Source organism: Megascapheus bottae, chromosome 17, assembly GCF_031878675.1.
Source record: "Megascapheus bottae isolate mThoBot1 chromosome 17, mThoBot2.hap1, whole genome shotgun sequence".
NCBI lineage: Eukaryota > Metazoa > Chordata > Mammalia > Rodentia > Geomyidae > Megascapheus > Megascapheus bottae.
The window spans coordinates 2,758,148-2,778,729 of record NC_143525.1 but is presented as its reverse complement, the minus strand read 5'-3'; the positions used below and the strand labels follow the sequence as shown (position 1 = coordinate 2,778,729).

The 20,582-nt window shown below is 41.2% G+C and overlaps 1 protein-coding gene and 1 pseudogene across 1 annotated transcript; both read left to right on the top strand.

Annotated features, from left to right (window-relative positions):
* The first annotated feature begins 7,154 nt into the window (after positions 1-7,154).
* On the top strand, positions 7,155-8,093 carry LOC150050810 (olfactory receptor 1A1-like). The gene has a single exon (XM_090351554.1). It carries the CDS (start codon positions 7,155-7,157, stop codon positions 8,091-8,093), a length of 939 nt encoding a protein of 312 aa, XP_090207680.1.
* Positions 8,094-19,271: 11,178 nt separating this feature from the next.
* LOC150050809 (olfactory receptor 1A1-like) lies at positions 19,272-20,209 on the top strand (annotated as a pseudogene).
* The last annotated feature ends 373 nt before the right edge of the window (positions 20,210-20,582 follow it).

Below are 20,582 nucleotides of genomic sequence, written 5' to 3'. Positions count from 1 at the left end.
AGAATGGTAAGTGAGGAAGGAAATGCAACTGACCTGACTACATTGTATGCATGTATGGAAATATCACAATGAAACCCCCTTGCAGAGCTAATATGTGCTAAGTAAAATATTTTAATCCTATAGAAATAGAACTAGAAACTATAATTTATCCCGTGACTATTTTTTTTACCCCTCACACAATAGATTTACATAAAAAGATAGGCATGATTTTTCCAAACTCGGGTAACCAGTTACTGTTGCAGCTACACAATTAGGAAGGAAATCCTACGTCTTTTTCCTGTAAGTATTCATGTGGCTATCGCCTAGGACTCCTTCAGAGCAGCAGGAAGTTTTAATGAGCAAGTTGCGTTCTCCTAATACAAAAAGAATGGAGGAGGCAGCATGGATGAAGGAAGAAGTCATTTTCTCAGGATTACCAACGGGATAGCCTCTGGGAAGAAAATCTGGGAAGGATTATTGATGAGAATGGAGATGACAGCCTTCAATTACATCCAAAATATACTTGCACCTTTTCTCAACAAAATCCTTTTCCATCTTGTAACAGGCTATCAACTCAAAGGAAATTCTTGACGATTCTATTTGGAAAGGAGTGGGACACACTTGAATAGTAACAACAAACAGAAGTCCCGTGTTACAGAATGGGAACCGCGTAAAATGAGAAGCTATTGTCTATTGTCAGGAGATTTTTTTGATGGATGGAAATATTTTGATGGATCATAACCTTCAGTTACATTTTGTATAATTTCCTATTTTCTTTCATAAGAAAATATATCTGCTTCTTTGGCACTGTAAATGCTTACATACGCAATATTGACCATGGTCAATCATGTTTTGGTTTGCATATACTTATCCTACACAATAATGGATTTCATATATTTTCTTGCTTCATTTAATGTACAATGATGACATTCCTCTATTTATTACTCTTTCTTATCCTTCCCCTGCTCCTTTTCCCCTTTCATATACTGACTTGTTATCTTTTTACTTTCGTGCCCTTTTCCCTCCCTAAATTCCACAGGGGAGAAAAAAAATACATGTGAGAATTGTCTTTATAAGACAGACTTATTTTTACTTAACATGATCACCTCTGCTTCTACCCACTTTCCTCATACATAAAACAATTTCTCCTTCCTGGCTGCATTAAAATTCCATGGTTCATACATATCATACTTTCTTTATCCATTTGTCTGTTGATGGGCACCTAGACTGGTTACATAACTGATTTGCACACCTTTTATGGCTAAACATTTTAAATGTTCATGTATTTATTGACTATTTGAACTTATTTCAAGAGTGGTATGTTTCTTTGCTCATTTTTTTTGTTGTTGGTTGTGGAGCTTGAACTCTGGGCCTGGGCACTGTCCCTGAGCTCTTCAGCTCCAGGCTACCACACTACCTCTTGAGCCACAGCCCCACCTCTGGTTTTACTAGTGGTTAATTGGAGATAAGAGTCTCACGGACTTTAGTGTCTGGGTTGGATTTAAACTGTGATCCTCAGATCTCAGCTTCCTGAGTAGCTAGGATTATAGCTGTGGGCCAACCTGACCATCTTGCTCATTTCTTAATTGAATTATTATTTTCAGCAATTAATTTTTGAGTACTGTATATATTCCGCATATTAATCATTTATCTGATGAATAGCTTGCAAAGATTTTTCTCCCATTCTGTAGGCAATTGGACAATTGTTTCTCTTTATGTACAAAATAATTTTAATTTCATACAATCATACTTTTCAATGTTGCTTTGATTTCCTGGGCAACTGAAGTCCTGTTCAGAAGTTTTGTCTATTCCTATATCTTTACATATTTCCCCTATATATTCATGTAGGGGTTTGAAAGTTTCATGTAAAGTCTTTCATCTATATTGGAATGGGATTTTTTTTGTACAGGAAGCGAGATGAGTTCTAGTTTCAGTCTTCTGCATGTGGATATCTGATTTCCCCAGCACTGTTCCTTAAAGAGCTATTTTTTCTCCAAAGTATATTTTTGTAGCTTTGTCAAGGACAAAGTGGCTGTTGGGTATTTAGTTTCTTTCTGTTTACCATTCTTTCCACTTCATCTCTGTTTTCATGCCTGAGTAATGCTATTTTGTTACTATATAGAATCTTGTCTTGAAATATTAATCCCTTCTACCACTCAATGGACAAAAAGTAAACATTGGTAATAAAACTATATTTAACTGTAAATGTAGTTTAAAAGGTTGACAATGACAGCTGAACTACAAAAGTGGTAGAAAATGAATGAAATTAGAAAATTTAAAAATCACAAGCAGAAGTATAATAAGTAATATGAAGAGATGGGTAAATGAATAAAGAGAAAAGACATAAAACAGGAAAGAGAGAAAATACCCATTGAAGTATAAGAAATAACAGTGGCTGGGCATGAGTAGCTCATGCCTATAAGCCTAGCTATTTAGGAGCTCAAGAGCTTACTAATATTGCCTTTACTGCTATATACAGTTCCTTCTGTCTACAGTGGGCCCAGTAAATAAGGCATGGAAGAACGAAACAGATTCTGAAGTGGGTATCAAGATTGTGCAGTATGATTATTAGGAGGGAAGAACTGATATGACCCCGTTGTATCCTGGACATTGGGCATTATCTGGACACAGAATGATTAATGATGGAGCCAATGAGATGGTGTGATCTGAGACCTATCTAGGGGAAAATAGAATTCACCAAGCACTTAACCATCTATGGTGGACAGAGTACGGTGGATACAGACTGATGCTGCATGACTCATTGCAAGACAGGCAGTAGGGAAGTGGTTCAGAGACAGTCCACAGGGGCAAAATCTACAATCAACACTTCCTAAGTGTTAAGTGTGTGCAGATGTCAGTGAATTTCTCAGCTAGAATTCCTTCACCCTTACTACTTGGGAAGGCTGTTGCTGCTGTCACCGCTGCTATTATTCCCATTTTGGTAAGTTAAATAATGGTCCAAAGTCAATTATAGTCAGATTGTGAGGAGCCTGCTGGGGATCTCTGTCCTCACTGGTGTCTTCTGCAGATAGTGGTGAGCTCTCTGCCACAGGAAGGGCTAAATCTCAGGACAAGGCCCACCATCCAGGGCCACTCTACAGAGGACACATGCATAAAGAGGGTTGAAGAACATGGAGGCACTTTCTCTAAATCACTAGGAAATCAAAGAACCTCCATTCAGTGTTCACATGTGGACCCTCCTAAAGTCAAATCCGAGGGGAAAAATGGCAAATAATGTTTTAATTTACACCACTAGACAGAAGAACAGCACAGGCATGGGCTGGTTAAATCACCAACTGCTAAGTCATACTGTTCATCCATGCAGGTCCCCAGAGTTGGCCCCAATTCATGCTGAAGAGCAGAGGAGAAGAACAACACCAGAGCAAAGACATGGTCAGCCCTGAGCCTGGACCCTGGAGACACGAGCTCCAGGAAACCCTGGGTTACTCATGGGACACATTGTGCCCCCTCAGGAAACAGCAATTACGTTTCTGTTTCTAGAACTCTCAGCAATGACTCTTTGACCTGAGTGAAGATGTGGGGGCCACAAGGTTCAGAAGACTTTATAACCTTAGGTTGCTCCATGATATATCCTGGCTAAAGCCATCGTTGATGGGTGGAGGGTGAGAGTCTATGCGCACACTTGCCCAGCTTCCTTAACCAGACACTAGCCTGTGAAGCTCAGCCCCCATCCAGACAGTTCCTTCTGTCCTCTCTTCTCATGGGGAGGAAACTAGGCACTCCTCCTCCCAATCCATCCCACTTGTGTCCTCTCTACCTCATCTCAATGGTGGTGAAGTGCCACCATCCAAAATATCCCTAGTACTAGAGGAATGCACACAGTACCAGCCCCGCTGCCTGCACCTCCTGCACGGGGTAGATGTGAAGGCCACAGGGCCAGGACCTTTCAGGACAAGGTCTGTGCTGACTCCTCAGGGGGTCGTGGATGCTGGACAGATGATGACATGAGCATCGAGTGACGGAGCACCAGGGCCTGCACCCAGCCAGCCTCTCCCTTGACCTCCCAAAGCCCCACAAGGTAAGTAGAATTATTGCATTATTTCATTAGATACTGATTATCAGGTGAGGTGAACTGACAAAAGTCCCTCAGAGAGGTGGCAATAACACGAGGACACAAATGTCTGCCTGACTTCTAGCTCCTAAGACCTCAAGATGCAATAGATATACCTCAAGACGCAAAGTGAGAGAATCTCCTTCTGACCACGGTCCTCTGGGGGTTCTTGTCTACAAGCACTGGCTTGAACAAGGTGCTTTTGACTAGGTTCCTTCCTTCTAAGGTCTACCATTATCCTGAAGCCCTACTGTGTGTCTTCATGGGCCGTGACTACTCACACACACATAGGCAAAGCATAGTCTTAGAAAGAACTCCACTCTCACACTCCATAGTGTCTGGCAGTGGGTCCTTCCCAGAGCTATAGTATACCACCAAAGCACTATCAGAAGAATCTGATAACCCTCACAAGATGCAGGTTTTACCTTATCAGTTGCCACTCAGATGACAAAGAGAAAGCCCTGGCTTCCTATATCAATGAAAAATGTTCCACAGAACCATTATACTCATGTCACTGATATCTCAGAGCATAAACCCTTTCCAGGGAGGTGGATATTGGTGGTAATCCATGGATGAGACTCTGACCTGATTTTTATGAGCTAAGGACATTCATTCTTCAGGCACTGTGTTCGTGCATTTTGAGGATCCTTTCCCTGAGCTCTGAGAGTCTTTTTGCCTGTTTCCTGGGTTGCTGTATTGATAAAGTCTCTCCAGGGCAATGCTCTAATGTTCAACACTGTGTGTCTCCTCTTAGAGTACCTGTGCTCAGAAACCTCTCTTCTCAGGTTCTTTGGTTCTTTTGGTCCTGCAGTGGGTATATTTAATGTTTTTTTTCTTTAAAACTGTAGTTTGAGCACAGGACTTTTCACTGAGCCAATTCAGCCATGCCTCTAATCCAGCATTATTTTTTGGTTAGTTGGAGATTGGGTTTCACTGACTTTTGTGTCTAGATTCTCTAGTTTTCAGGCTCCTGAGTTGCTGGGATTCCATATAAGCCACTAGCGCCACTAGCACTACTGTTTAAATAACTGTGGTTACCTCATAAGCTAACCTTAGTGAAAATATGATGCCCTGTTTTGGTCACCCAGTGAATAGGCTGAAATGTCTGTATGCACACTAAAAGAAAGACAGAATATTTCTATTTCCACAAAGACTTAATGGAACCCACATTATTCTGCTAATTATTATTAATTTCTTTGCCTTGGATCAAAACCTTCCACAACACAAACCCAGATTTCTTTTCCAGGTTGGTTATTTTCTTTGTTCTAACCTGTATTCTCTGCTCTGATAATGATGCTTCACAACACATTTTTCCCTGAATTGTTTCAACAATTTATTATTGAGTTTTTCCCCCATGGTATATGACTTGGACTTCATCTATTATTAATAAGTAGAAAGTGAGTGATTTTCACGGAGCAGACACATTCACAGCTGCATGTTAAAATATTTTCTCCAGATGGTAAACAGACATCTCTACAAACAAGACTGCATCCAAAAAGGAGCACAAGAGATAAAAGAATGGTTGTCAGAAAGAATGAAAGGGTTGGAAGCTTTTATTGAATGACTAAGAAGCGCTGGTATCAAGGCAAATATTTGAAAAGAAAATACAGCAACTGAAAAACCTGAGAGGGCACAATGAGAAAAACAATGAGATTATGCTTGACAGACACTTCTTTATTAGGTCTTGGGAGGAGGGAAATAAGGTGGAGGTGATTGTATGAACAATGAAGAAACAATCCCTCACAGGTTGAATTTCTGCAGAAATGAGAAAATGACCTCCGGGATTCTGAAAAAGTGCTCATTTAGATGCCATGGGAAGTTGGAGGAGAGTCACAAAGATTTGGAGGATCTTCATTTATCATGGAAGAGTGCAAAGTGACCAAGTGGATTGGAGGTTCATGAATTCTAGTCCCATATTTCTGCCAGTTTTCTTTCTTCTTTCTTTCTTTCTTTTTTGTTTTTGTGGGTCATGGAGCTTGTACTCGGTCTGGACACTGTCCCTGAGCTCTTCAGCTCAAGGCTACTGCTCTACCCTTGAGCCAAGCCCCACTTCTCATTTCTAGAGGTTAATTGGAGATAAGAGTCTCAGGTCCTTTTGTGCCAAAACTGGCTTTGAACCTTGATCCTCAGATCTCAGCCTCTTGAGTAGCTAGGATTACAGGTGGGTGCCACTGCACCTAGCTTTCTGCCATTTTTCAACTCTTCCTGAATATGCTGCAAGAGTCAGGTAGAAGAAGGAACAGTTGTTTGGGGCTATGTATTTGGGAAAGGATGGCAGGATCATCCAAGTTTGGGGAAAGAAGATTGAAAAGTGCCATGTTGTCCATAGTATATCAGAGAAGGTGGAGAGTTCACCTGGGTGAAAGATCAGCTTAGTCAAAATGAATAGCCTGTTAGAGGAAGAGCATTGGGTGATTAAATAGCCTAATTAAAGAAAATGCAAAACCATTGGTGATCACATGAAATTTTATTTCTTCTCACCTAATCTTTCTTGTAGTGAACGTGTCTTACTTGAATCTTCCTAATATGGAGTGAACCCGTAGCACATCCTGGGGTTTTGAGTGACACTGAGCTTGTTCCATGGAACAATTATGAGTTTGTAGATAAGTCTTTCTGCTGACAGAAGAAGGACTTGAGAAGCCATACTTTTTGTCAAAGACTCCCCTAAAATAATGTCTTTGCCTTATATCTACTAACATAAGTATGATTTTTCTCCATGAAATTGTAATGTACTTGAGAGCAAGAAATATGTTTTAGATCTTAAATGAACAGAGAATCATATTTCTCCCATGTTTATGATTCCTCTGTGAGCAGTTCCAAGAACAAGAATGTAAACTGTGAAATGATTAGGTGCTTTAGGGCATGTGAATTACCTCTGATTCCTAGATTTCTCATTGTAAATAGCCATGTCTAGTGGTAAAGATGTCAGTTCCCAGGGAGAGACCAGGGAGGTCCCTCCAAACTGTGTAGAATTCTTGGATTTCATAAAATCTGGGGGAGATTCAATAAACTTCTTCAGTAAAATATATTGGCTATGGAACACAACATGCAATAATTGCATTACTAATTCTCGATTTTCTTCCCCTTCCATGCTGAAGGAATCATGAGAGAAGAAAATCAGTCTGCCACCACCGATTTCATCCTTCTGGGAGTGACTGGACAGCAGCACCAGGAAGACATCTTCTTCCTCCTCTTCCTCTTCATTTACCCCATCACGCTGGGTGGAAACATGCTCATCATCCTGGCCATTCTCTCTGACGGTCGCCTGCACAACCCCATGTACTTCTTCCTTGCCAACCTCTCTCTGGTTGACATCTTCTTCTCCTCTGTCACTGTCCCCAAAACCCTGGCCAACCATCTCATGGGTAGCAAAGCCATCTCCTTTGCTGGATGTCTCACACAGATGGATTTCATGATCGGCTTGGCTAACACAGACAGCTATATCTTGGCTGCAATGGCCATTGATCGGGCTGTGGCTATCAGCCGTCCTCTCCATTACACCACCATTATGAGACCCCGTTCTTGTGTCCTGATGGTTGTTGGGTCTTGGGTGGTTGGAAACACCAATTCCATTATTCATACTATACTCACAGCTAGTTTGTCTTTCTGTGGCAACAAGGAAGTGGCCAACTTCTACTGTGACATTACCCCCTTGCTCAAGCTGTCCTGCTCTGATATCCGCTTCAACGTGAAGATGATGTACCTTGGGGTTGGCGTTTTCTCAGTGCCATTGTTTTGCATCATTGTCTCCTATGTTCGGGTGTTTGTCACTGTCTTACGGGTTCCATCCACGAAGGGCATACTCAAAGCCTTCTCCACCTGTGGCTCCCACCTCACGGTGGTTTCTTTATACTATGGGACAGTCATGGGTATGTATTTCCGACCTCTGACCAGTTACAGCCTGAAGGATGCAGTGCTTACTGTGATGTACACAGCAGTGACCCCAATGTTAAATCCCTTCATCTACAGTCTGAGAAACCGGGACATGAAGGCGGCTCTGGGGAAACTCTTCCTCCACAGAAGTTCTTCATCCATGCTCTGAGGTCACGCACTGGATGCTGGGAAACACACTGGGGAGGTCCAGTGTCACCTGCTATGAAGAGCTGCTTCTCCCCTTTCCACCTTGATATCCCTTCTCTTGAAGATCTTATAAGAAAAGTTATTCAAATTTTTAATTTCCAATTCATTTCTATTCCCTTTGTCAGAGTGGCAGCTCAGGTATTGGGTTCTCGTATCATGTATGCTGATGACTAGCAGAGAGTACAGTTGGGAAAGTATCAGCCTTGGCTTCCACTTCCACAGGTTAAGAATAATCAGATTTTCCCTGCTTGTGCGGCAAGATATGGCTTCAATAGATCATGCTTTGAAACACGTCAATCGGTCTTTACAGGTCAAATTTGACTATCAAGTGTTTTAATCCCTCTGACTAAACCTTCAGTCCTCAGAGGCCAAGAACCATGTTAACACATAATTATATTTATAATCTTGACCATGTAAAGTATGTCCCAACTATATTAATGCCCGATGAATAAAAATGCTAGTCTCAAGAATTTAACCTACAAATGATTTCAAATAATTAGACTGGATATTATTTACCTATCTTAAAATCTCTAAGAATTTTATTACTTATTTCTTACTGAATTACAGTATCCTTACTGGTCATGAATTCTTCCTTAAAGTCTTACTGAAATGACATTTGTCAGATTTATTGCCAATTAAATAATAATACTCAGTTCTAATTAATACAATAAAGCTCTAGTTTAATTATAACATTCAGTAAAGGCACTGTGACCAAGGAATTGAAGATCATATACAAGGAAGTTGGATATAGTGACAGAGGTCAGTAAACTCAGTTCAAAAGGTAAGGCAGAATATTTTCTAGTTCAAGTTTGCCTAAACTCAGGTCAGCCTCAATAAATAAGTAAACACATCCCCTCACTCCACTTCTACTGAAACCTGAAAGAAGATTTGACTCTGAGGATGCCAGTTATACAAAATTCTATTTGGCCCATAAGAGTTTATATTTTAGGCTGGGAGTTTGGCCTAATGGTAGAGTGCTTTCCTAGTATGCACAAAGACCAGGGTTCGATTCCTTGATACCAAATCCATAGAATAAGTTGGAAATGGTGCTGTGGCTCAAGCCTTGAGAAAGCCCAAGGAGAGTGCTCAGGCCCTGAGTTCAAGCCCCAGCACTAGAAAAAAAAGTTTATATTTAGCCTTACAAATGTGATTATAGACTTTTACTTTTGAGAAAGTTTCGAGTTGGTCAGAAAATATTTTTGCAATATCTGGTGCCCAATGTTGCCTTTTCTGATGTAATAAAGGTTGTCTGACAGAAAAAGAAATAAGAATTAACAAATGCATAAATAGATATGAATTATAAGACAAAGTGTATGTAGAAAACATCTAGGAGAGTACAAACCCCTGAAGCTAGAAAGGAATGTTTCTGCACACCAAACCTGAAAGGTAATAAAGAGTTCATTATCAACCTCTAGATCAAAGTTCAGGAATAAATGGCACCTCACTATCTTTTCTCCCTCTGATCTCTGTGGCAGCTCTCCATTGACTAAGCCAAACCACAAACAAGAGGATCAGGAAGCCCACTGCAGAACCAGGATCCATTGGTTGACCCAAGAGTATCACAAATCATGAAATTCAGACAGAACATGGGAAAGAAAATCACAGAGAAAAAGAAACAGTAGGGGGAAAAAGCAGCTAACAGTCCCAACCTTATGCCAGGATCCTTAGGGAGAAGGGAACACTGAGGCAAATTACAAAGTCAGCCAAATGGCCCTTGTGACAGACTAATAATTCTAGTTAGAAGATAAGCACACCCTCCTACAAGCCTTAACCCTTGTGTGGGGATGGGGCAGCTGTCACTGCTCTGGTGTGGAAGTTTAGTTCGCCTTGAAGAAATACATGCTGTCACTCCCCAGAGCAGAGGGATCTATAGCAAGACCCCACATTGATGGTGACCTGGGCAATCAAGGCTTAGGGACATTTGTCACCCTGTCTAAAGTGTCTGTCAATGGCCCTGTGTAGTGATTGTGGAGAAGGACAATGGACCTTCAGAGAAGTCTAAACAGCAGTTTCACCAGTAAGGGTCTCAGTGGTCAGAGGCTCTGAGCTTCCTGGTGAGGAGTGGGTCCTATCATCTGAGGGAAACACCCACAGAGACTGAGGCCACTGCAGCGTTCAGCCCCTGCCTCCTGGCTCTCTGCATTGACTTCTAGGGGAGTGTGGAGGCGCCCAGCTGATAACTCAGCATCATACAATGTGCACAGCCTAGTTCCCACAGGAGGGTCTGAGAATGAGGAGACCCCCTTGGGGGAAATACAATTTCATGGGGGTTTGTTGCTGATTGGAACTGAGGGACTTGAATTTGGGGCCTCCGAACCATATGATTTCCACAAACTTCTCCCCACTTCCCAACAGCAAGCTCAACTGAGGGGCAGGATCCAAGAGGACTGAGATTTACAGTTGTGGATTTCATTCCAGCATGCCATTTGCTGGAGGCTGGGCTGAAGACTCCAAGTAAAACCCCTCTGTTCTTTATACACACTTCCCCCACTACATGGAGATAAACCTCCAGGCAGGGTCTGATAGCACTTAGACCAACAGATAGCATGCCTAGGTTCCTCAGTTCTCCCCTACCAAAACAAAAAGTTAACGCTGTGTGTTTTCCCTACATTGCAATATGTTCAGAGGTCAGCTCTAGGCTTGGCCACATGCTGCCCCTGGGATACAAAAGATTGTGCTTGTGAAGCCAACAGGGTGTAAAGCTCCCTGCAGCCAGCATCAGCTTCCAGCACACTTCTCACCTGAAGGTGGCCTTCAGGAGGTCAATCAAGCTTTCCTCAGGAGACGCCTGCCAGATTTCCACCATCTGAGCAGAGCTGGGGTTCAGACCCAGTGCTTTGAGCATATGGGAGAATGCATAGCAACTGAGCCATGCCCCCAAATCTGGTGGTGGCAGATGTCAGCACATCCCTGTCACTCAAGATACTGACTGAACAATAAAAATATATATTTTCTTGCCAGTCCTGGGACTTGAACTCAGGGCCTGAGCTTTGTCCTCAAGCTTTCCCAAGGTTAGAGCTCTACCACTCAATCCATAGACCATTTCTGGCTTTTTTTCTATGTATGTGGTACCAAGGAATCAAACCTGGATCTTCATGCATGCTAGGCAAGCACACTACCACTAGGCCAAACTCCCTGCCACAAAGAATATTTTTTAATGAAACACTACAGAAAAATTAAAAGTTCCACCAAAAGACATGGACTCAGATATGTAAATCCCAATGAAGTATCCCATGACTAAAAAAAAGGAGGCAACATGACTTTTCCAACGCTCAACTATTCTACAGAAACAAACACTAACGGTAGTGAAAGTGGATGAAATATCTGGTAAAGAATCCAAGACATGGTTCTAAGAAAGACAGGCCAAAGAGGACACAAATAAACACCTAGATGAATTTCAAGAAAAATTAAATGCAGGACATGAAAAAGGAGTCCATTAAAGATTTAGAAATTTTGAAAACAATGTATGTGAGCCTCTGGAAATGGAAAGCTCAAGAAGACAAGCCAAAAAAAAAATCAGTTGAAAACCTTTCCATCAGTCTGGATGGATTTGGAGACAGACTCTCAGGCAGGCAAATGTAGTACAATATTCAGATTAGAAAAAAAAACAAACTAAAGAACTAAAGAAACGCACGTGCAAGACTTGGAATTCAGGCATGGAAAAGTGGAAGGCGATACAAGCTAAACACATTTTTAAAAAATGTAGTCAATAAAATAATAGCAGAAAACTCTCTCCAAATCTTGAAAAGGGATGGCAACCAGATGCAAGAATATTTTAGGATTCCAAATAGACAAGGGCAGAAAAAGAATAAATATCAGGGCAGAAAATAACAAAATGAAATGAATGTTACAAATGAATGAATGAAACTGAAAGTTTGTTCTTTGAAAATATTTTCTCTCTCTCTCTCTGAATGATCTATCACTGAAAGTAGGACATTAAAATCTCCAGTTATTATTCTTAGGCCTTGCTCTTTAGGCCTGTTAATTCTTGATTTGTTTACTTGAGTGTTCTGATATTGCATGCATGTTTTCAAATGCCATTTCCTCTGGCTGAATTGATCCCTTTATCATTATGTGATGAACTGTGTTGCCTCTGTCAGTGACTTCTTATTTAAAATACATTTTTGCCCGATATTAATGTGTCTACTTCTGCTTTCTTTTGACTTCCATTAATGTGGGATATCTTATTTCATATCTCTGTCTCTGTGTCTGTCTCTGCCTCTCTCTCTCTCTCTCTCTCTCTCTCTCTCTCTCTCTCTCTCTCTCTCTCTCTCTCTCTTTCTCTCTCTCTCTCTGTCGATAGTGGGGCCTGAAGCCACAGGGCCACTTCTGGTTTTCTAGTGATTAGCTGGAGATAAGAGTCTCATGGACTTTGTAGTGCCTGGGCTAGCTTTGTATGGCAATCCTCAGATCTCAGCCTCCTGAATAGCTAGGATTATAGGCATGAGCCACCACACCCAGTGGCAGCACAAAGGCGTGACGTGAGATGTACCTGCAGTAAAATGCCATTCAACAACCATATTTACCATGTGCAGTCTGATAGGGATGAAAAATCATTACATGACCTGTGGTCTAATAGTTAGGGATACAGTAATAAGGGTAATAATACAGAGTTAGAAAATAACAGATTGCATTCATTAAATATCAGCTGTGTTCCCAGCACTTCTTTAAGAAAAAATTAAATACTAATTCATCTAATCTTTGAAACATTCTTAATAATCTTTATATATAATCTTATCTAACATAATCTTTATAACATTCTGAGAGTGATGTCATCATTATCATTACTTTTCTAGTTTAAGAGTGTATAAATAAATGAAATCATAATCCTGGGACAATGATTGGCAGATGTAAGTGCTGCACAAAATCACAGCTCAGTCCTCACCATTGTCTTCCCCAAAAGCAAGCAATCTTTTTGCTACAGGAAGCACTCAGTTATTAGAAGATGTGACCATTATTCTGGGGGTACTGTTATGGTCACCTATATAGACCCTTTCTATGCCTAAGAATTTATAAAGTTTATCGATTTTCTTTTTTCCATACATTTTTATTGTAATTAATAGAAAGGTTACATTATATGCACCAGATAGAAGGTGCATGCATTACTTAGTTTATAGATTTTTCTGTCAGCATGACGGGTTAAAGACAGCACAGCTCACAGACACTCCTAAAGACAATTCCTGGAGGAAAGACAAAATGCAATTCTTTTCCATTGCCACATGCAACAGCACGGAGGCTTAAGCAGGGGCTTGAGGAAGGCAACAGTTCAATTGTAACGACAGTGCAAATGCTGCTAGAAATTTGTGCTGAAAGCAAGGAAAAGAGACCACATCCAAACAGTCTGAGACAGGTCAGCCCAGGGCGTAGACCCTAGAGACACACTCTCCAGGAAACTGCAGGTTCCACCGGAGAGCCACCAACTCCCTCAGGGCAAATCCAGAGGAGTCACAGTGAATCTCCATAATTACTCTGACTTTGACCTTGAATGAGGACCAGGGAGATTCATATTTCAGGAAACCTTACCATCTGTTGACTAATTTCCAGCCATCTATCTAAAACTCATCTAGCTTCCTCCAGGATGAACTAGATCCCTACACCCCCCCCACACATTCCTTCCAAGAAAGCTCTCTTGCCTTCCTGCTGATGCCTCAGTGCTCCAGGCCTCCTTGTTTCCAAGTCATTCCATTCCAGCCTTCTCCACCACAGTCACAGAGTAACCAGGTGCTGCTTCTCAGCCTGTCTGGCCCCCCAAAAGAATGCTAGAAGGCACATAGACCATGGCTTGCCATTTCACATGTGGACAAAGAGTGAAAGCCATAGGAACCAAGGTTTTGGACACCATGGAAATGGACTCAACTGGTAGGTCTGTAGATGTAGGAAACAATTATATGACCCTACCATTCCCTCCCTTGACCTGAGGTGAGCAGAATTGCTGTGTCATGTTATTAGATGTTGTTTATCCAGTGCAATGAACTGAGAGTCATGCAGAAAGGTGGCAATGAAGCTAGGATATAAGTATCTTATTGATTCCAGTTCCTAGGTCTTCAGGACACAATGAGCAGGGAAGGGATGCTGGAATTAGTTCACCTCAGTCAGCTCTGCGTGTCCCCTCTGTGTGTCCCACTCAGGGAAACTCTGAGTGTGTTGTGGGCATGCACAGTCGCTGACATGCATCGCCTTAGGAGGAAGCTACAGAGAATGGACAGGTAGTGATAGCCACCTATTTACAAATTTTTCATGGGAAAATTGTTTACCTAGGAAAAATAACAAGGTGTGTGTGTGTGTGTATACTCTAGTCCTGAGGCTTGAACTCAAGGCTTGGGCACTGTCCCTGTGCTTGTTTTGCTCAAGGTTAGCAGTCTACCACAACTCCACTTCTGGCTTTTTTTAAGGAAAAGTCTAATAGACCTTGCTTCCTGGGCTAGCTTTGAACCACAATCCTCAGATCTCAGCCTCTGGAGCAGCTGCGTTACAGGCCTGAGCCAAAGGCACCCAAGTAAAAATAATAAGCTTTTTACCTTTTGTCCTGCTGTGCTCCTTAATTTTTGATGTCCCTTTATTTTAATGATTCTTATGAATGCTGATTAGTAATTCCTTCTTACATCCCTTTCACACAAATGTTTTACAATAGTTAAATTTTAGACTATTTTTCTTAGGTGATATGCTTTGTGCCTCATTTAAGTCAATTTCCCCTCTGACACCATACACATCTATGCCCCTTAATTTTTTTGAAGATCCACATACCACAAGTAAGTCATTAGGAATTATTTTCTGTAGTATTTTTTTATTGGTATTGTCAGTAGTGAGGTTCAGCCTATTTTCTTTTTTTTAAGTGCAAAAGTATATTTTATTTTCATCCAAAATTATCTCAAAATAAACACACAGTGAGGGAAGAAAAATCCCTAAACTTTTTGCTTTATTTAAAGTTTCTCCAATATGCAATACTTTTAATACTAAGAAGACGTTTGAAGATCTGTGTTAGTCTTATTCTTAGAAAAATTGTTCACTTTACTTATTTATATGTATTTACATGCATTATATATATTTTTCAGTTCACTTTACTTTTTTTTACTTTATTCCAGCTTTTACAATAAAATATAATTAGATTTTGGTGCCTGAAGAAACAGAGAAGTTTTGCCGTTTTTTTGTCATTTACATTATGCTTTTATCGTATTATAAAGTAAAACCTCTAGCCATAAGAAATGTAACATATGAACAAATATTTATTTTGAAAGGATAGTTTCAAAATAAGTATGTGTTTTTTTTGCCAGTCCTGGGCTTGAACTCAGGGCCTGAGCACTGTCCTTGGACTTTCTCAAGGTTAGAGCTCTACCACTTGAACCTCAGCACCACTTCCGGCTTTTTTCTATGTATGTGGTACCAAGGAATCGAACCCGGGCCTTCATGCATGCTAGGCAAGCACTTTAACCACTAGGCCAAACTCCTGGCCCTAAGTATATGATTTTTAAGTGCTTTGAAGAAGCATTTATATACATGACCTTAAAGCTGACAGAAGATCTGCTCTTTAAAAATATTATGCTAGGCATGGATCAGCATAACTTTTTCATATGATTAGAAAAAAATAATTTCAAGTATTTCAGAAAAAATATCAGAATTAATGACTTATGTTTCACTATCCCTTTATCAGCCCAAAGAAAAATGTGAATTAATGCACCTTCTATCTGGCAAATATCATGTAACCCTTTTATTAATTACAATAAATATAAGATAAAAAAACAATAATGTCAGAAATAGTAGAAATCTGTAAATGTCTTGAATAAACAATGTTACAAGGTTTCCTCATACAAGTTCAGAGGGCTAAGAGACCTCTTATGATGCAACACATAGTTATTGATCTTCCACTTGGTGCAAGGCAATGAGCCTATTTTCATATACACATTTTTATGTCCTTAATAAATTTCTCCTCTCTATTTATATGTTTTTCTTTCTTTTCGAGAAGGACTTTTCCCTTCATATTGACTTGTAAATACTCCCTTTAACACTTTCATTGGCATATATGACTTGAACCACAAATTTCATTGTGATCTACTGTCCCACCCTTGAGCCAAGCCCCACTTCCCATTTTCTAGAGGTTGATTGGAGATAAGAGTCTCAGGTCCTTTTATGTCTGGGCTGGCTTTGAACCTTGATCTTCAGATCTCACCCTCCTGAGTAGCTAGGACTATAGACTTGAGCCACTGAACCCTCCTCATTTTCTTTATGGTCTATCGAAGTTTATATAATTTCAAACCAATTTTGGACTTCTCGATAGAATTATGTCTAGCGTTCTCAAATTTTCCAATTGCTATTTTGAACAGGAATCCTTTTCGTAATTTTTTTCTAATTTAATTTTATCTAAGTTCATGGGATGAACTCAGGGTCTGGACACTCTTCCTGAGTTTTTTTTGCTCAAGGCCAGTGCTGCAACACTTTAGGCCACAGCTCTACTCCCTGCTTTTAGGTGTTTAATTGGAGATAAGAGTCTCAAGGACTTTCCTGCCAGGACTGGCATTGATGTCAGCCTTCTGGTTAGCTAGGATTACAGGTGTGAGCCACTGGCTCCTGGCTGATACTGACTTTTTTTTATATATTTATTTTTACCAACCATACTGAAATCTCTTCCCTTATGTAGAGTCCCTTGGGTATCTGTACTCTCTAATTACTATATATGAAATTCTTTATTTCTAATTATTATATAGCAAAACTCTTCCTAGTACTGTCTTCACATAGGAGGATTATACCAGTGTTGTATACACTATTAATCCTTGAACTTTGTGTAGCTCATTGGCCAGATGTATCTCTCAGCACCCTGACTGCAAATCTCATGGGATTGCATAGCATCCAACACCTTCAATTCTTACTCTGAGCTTTTCTTTGTGTCTTAGACCAAATTATTCTATATATTGTTAAGGCTCATTATGTGCTTTGAGTGGGATTTTTTTACTAACATATTTTCCCATAACTTTTATGTTCTTAATAGGAATTAAGCTCAACAATAGGTTAGTCTGGCATTTACCCAAGCAGTTCTCTGAATCGTTCTCTCCTCCATCATAGAACCTGGTCCCTTGCCTCAAACTGGTTACTAACCACCTTAATCCCTGAACTATTACGATTCTGAATGAAGAAAAGGGACACCTTAAGAGAATAGAGCAAAGTGCTCTATATTCTAAACAAAGATGTCCATTACTAGATGTGTTAAAGAATTATATCTATGTCCCCAATGCCTATCATATAATTCACATATGTGTTATAGAAACACTAAAAGCTGTTGATTGAAATAATCACAGAATCAAATAACTTTTTCTTTTTCTTTTTTCTTTTTTTTTGGTCATGGGTCATGGGGCTTGAACTCTGGGCTAGGGTGCTATCCCTGAGCTCTTCAGCTCGAGGCTACCTCCCTACCCCTGGAGACACAGTACCACCTCTGGTATTCTAGTGGTTAATTGGAGATAAGAGACTTATGGCCTTTAGAGCCTGGCTGGCTTTGCCCTGAGATCCTCGGATCTCAGTCTCCGGAGTAGCTAGGATTACAGGCGTGAGCCACCACACCCGGCAAGATACCTTTGGAGAAATTCATGCGTTTCGAATTCCACCTCAGACCACTGTAACAAACTGACCACATGGCATACAATGACTTAAACATAAAGTAAGTTTTTCCCTCCTATGTAACAGGGAAGTTTTCCTAAACGTGAAGATCTAGGAATTCTGGCTCATTCCACCATGCCACTCCATCAACCCATTCAACTTCCTGAACGTTTGAGCACCGTGGAAGAAGCCCAGAGATGGATGGACTAGATGTCAGTCACAGCTCCCTGAAAGAACATCTAGAATATGTGTTCTAATTGAGTGCCCAAGGAAAGAAGACAATGTGGATTTCAGAAAACAGCTAGTAGAGTCTGCCCTATTTAGCACACTCTACAACACAGCATGGATCCAGGAGCTGAGAATTCTGGTGCCACACTGATGCAACCATCACAACTATTCATCATCAAAGGCATGTGATTTAAGCTAGAGCACTAACATAGTAAATAGAAACTTATTGTTTTCAATGAAAGAATCGAATCATCATGCTTGCAAAATCAAGGAGAATTCCCCCCAAGAAATATTGAGTGCAAAGTGACTGGTTCATGAAATGAGCAGTACACTTCAGCAATCAATATTCAGGAGTTGCAAGTCAACCACCTATCACTTTTCTCTCCCCAAATGTTACAATCTCCGGCTGGATGTGCAGTGTGTGGGGTTTGCCTTGCCATGCTGGCAGGATGCCTAGACTTGGAGACATGGAGAAAAGAGACCACGCTCCCAGAAACCACCAGGCCTTCGGACTTTCCATGAGCAACTGTGGCCACCATGTGGTTACACAAGTCACCTACCGAATTCACTAAGAACAGGAAGAGAAGTCTGAAAGACAGCCTTATCATTATGTATGTCTGAGGTTCTGTCAAAATTATAAAGCCTGTTCATGATGATAGTGTTTCAATCTACTTTGCAAAAGGGGGACTAAGGAGAAAATTCACCAGGATGATCATAGTAGTTCCTAGATCCGATGATCTTGTGAACTATGGCATCCTGATGCTGTCAGAGACGGCTGTCTCCACTGTCATCATCTCATTTCTGGGACCACTCTGTGTTGTGTCCTCAGAACAATTTAAATTTCCAAACTGATCTTTCAACCAAGACATTCTGTACTCAAAGACTTTGTCAATGGCCACCAAATGATGTCTTTTCCTTACCATGTACATTAACATTAAAGTGTGAGAATGGATTCCCTGGGAAAGGGTAAGGTCCTTGAAAGCAGAGATGAACTCCTATATAGAATTAATGGGGGGAAAACGACATTAATCACATGGTTGGGATTTCTCCAGAAGACTCAGAGAGGGTCTCGGCGATGCACTGTGAGCTTTCTTCTGAAAGGATTGCTCTGAGTCGTTTTGTGGTTTTGATAAGGAGGAGGGAGAGCATCCCTGCTCACTGGCATGACTTCCTCCTTGTAGATACGACTCTTCATGTGTGAATAACGATGACTCCAGGAACTCAGTTACTCAGACAGCTGGTCACTTAAGACAACCGTGGTTGGTATAAAAGGTAGTGGCTACACTACTAATTCTCGATTCCTTCCCCCTTCCATGCTGCAGGAGCCATGAGAGAAGAAAACCAGTCTGCCACCACCGATTTCATTCTCCTGGGAGTGACTGGACAGCAGCACCAGGAAGACATCTTCTTCCTCCTCTTCCTCTTCATTTACCCCATCACGCTGGGTGGAAACATGCTCATCATCCTGGCCATTCTCTCTGACGGTCGCCTGCACAACCCCATGTACTTCTTCCTTGCCAACCTCTCTCTGTTGACATCTTCTTCTCCTCTGTCACCATCCCCAAGACCTTGGCCAACCATTTTCTGGGGAGGAAAGAGATTACCTTTAGGGGATGCTTAGCACAGATGGATTTTATGATAGGTTTGGGTAACACAGACAGCTATATCTTGGCAGCAATGGCCATTGATCGGGCTGTGGCTATCAGCCGTCCTCTCCATTACACCACCATTATGAGACCCCGTTCTTGTGTCCTGATGGTTGTTGGGTCTTGGGTGGTTGGAAATGCAAATGCTCTTCCCCATACTCTGCTCACAGCCAGTTTGTCTTTCTGTGGCAACAAGGAAGTGGCCAACTTCTACTGTGACATTACCCCCTTGCTCAAGCTGTCCTGCTCTGATACCCGCTTCAACGTGAAGATGATGTACCTTGGGGTTGGTGTTTTCTCAGTGCCATTGTTTTGCATCATTGTCTCCTATGTTCGGGTGTTTGCCACTGTCTTACGGGTTCCATCCAGGAAGGGCATACTCAAAGCCTTCTCCACCTGTGGCTCCCACCTCACTGTGGTTTCTTTGTATTATGGGACAGTCATGGGTATGTATTTCCGACCTCTGACCAGTTACAGCCTGAAGGATGCAGTGCTTACTGTGATGTACACAGCAGTGACTCCAATGCTAAATCCCTTCATCTACAGTCTGAGAAACAGGGACATGAAGGCGGCTCTGGGGAAACTCTTCCTCCACAGAAGTTCTTCATCCCCACACTGAGATTATGCACAGGGTCTGATGTCATCCAATACCAAAATATGCCTCTCACCTCTGTAGCCTAAGATTTCTTTTCTAGGAAATCCACCATTTTTCTGATGCAACAGCTTACTGAAATGACCCCTTCCAAGGCTGCAAGGTGTTGGGGTCATGTCCTACCTAAGTTCTCATCCTGTGGAGATGGGAAAGTCAGAGGCTCAGGTTCCAAATACACGGATGAGGAAGGACAATGTCTGCACTGCTTGTGACAAGTTGGGGCCAGGCTTTGAATATGAAAAAGCTGTGTGCATGTCAATTGTTTGAGCCCAGTGCATCACACGTGGAAGCAGAGTACTCTGTCACTTGAACCAGGACTTCAGCACATGTTATTTAATTG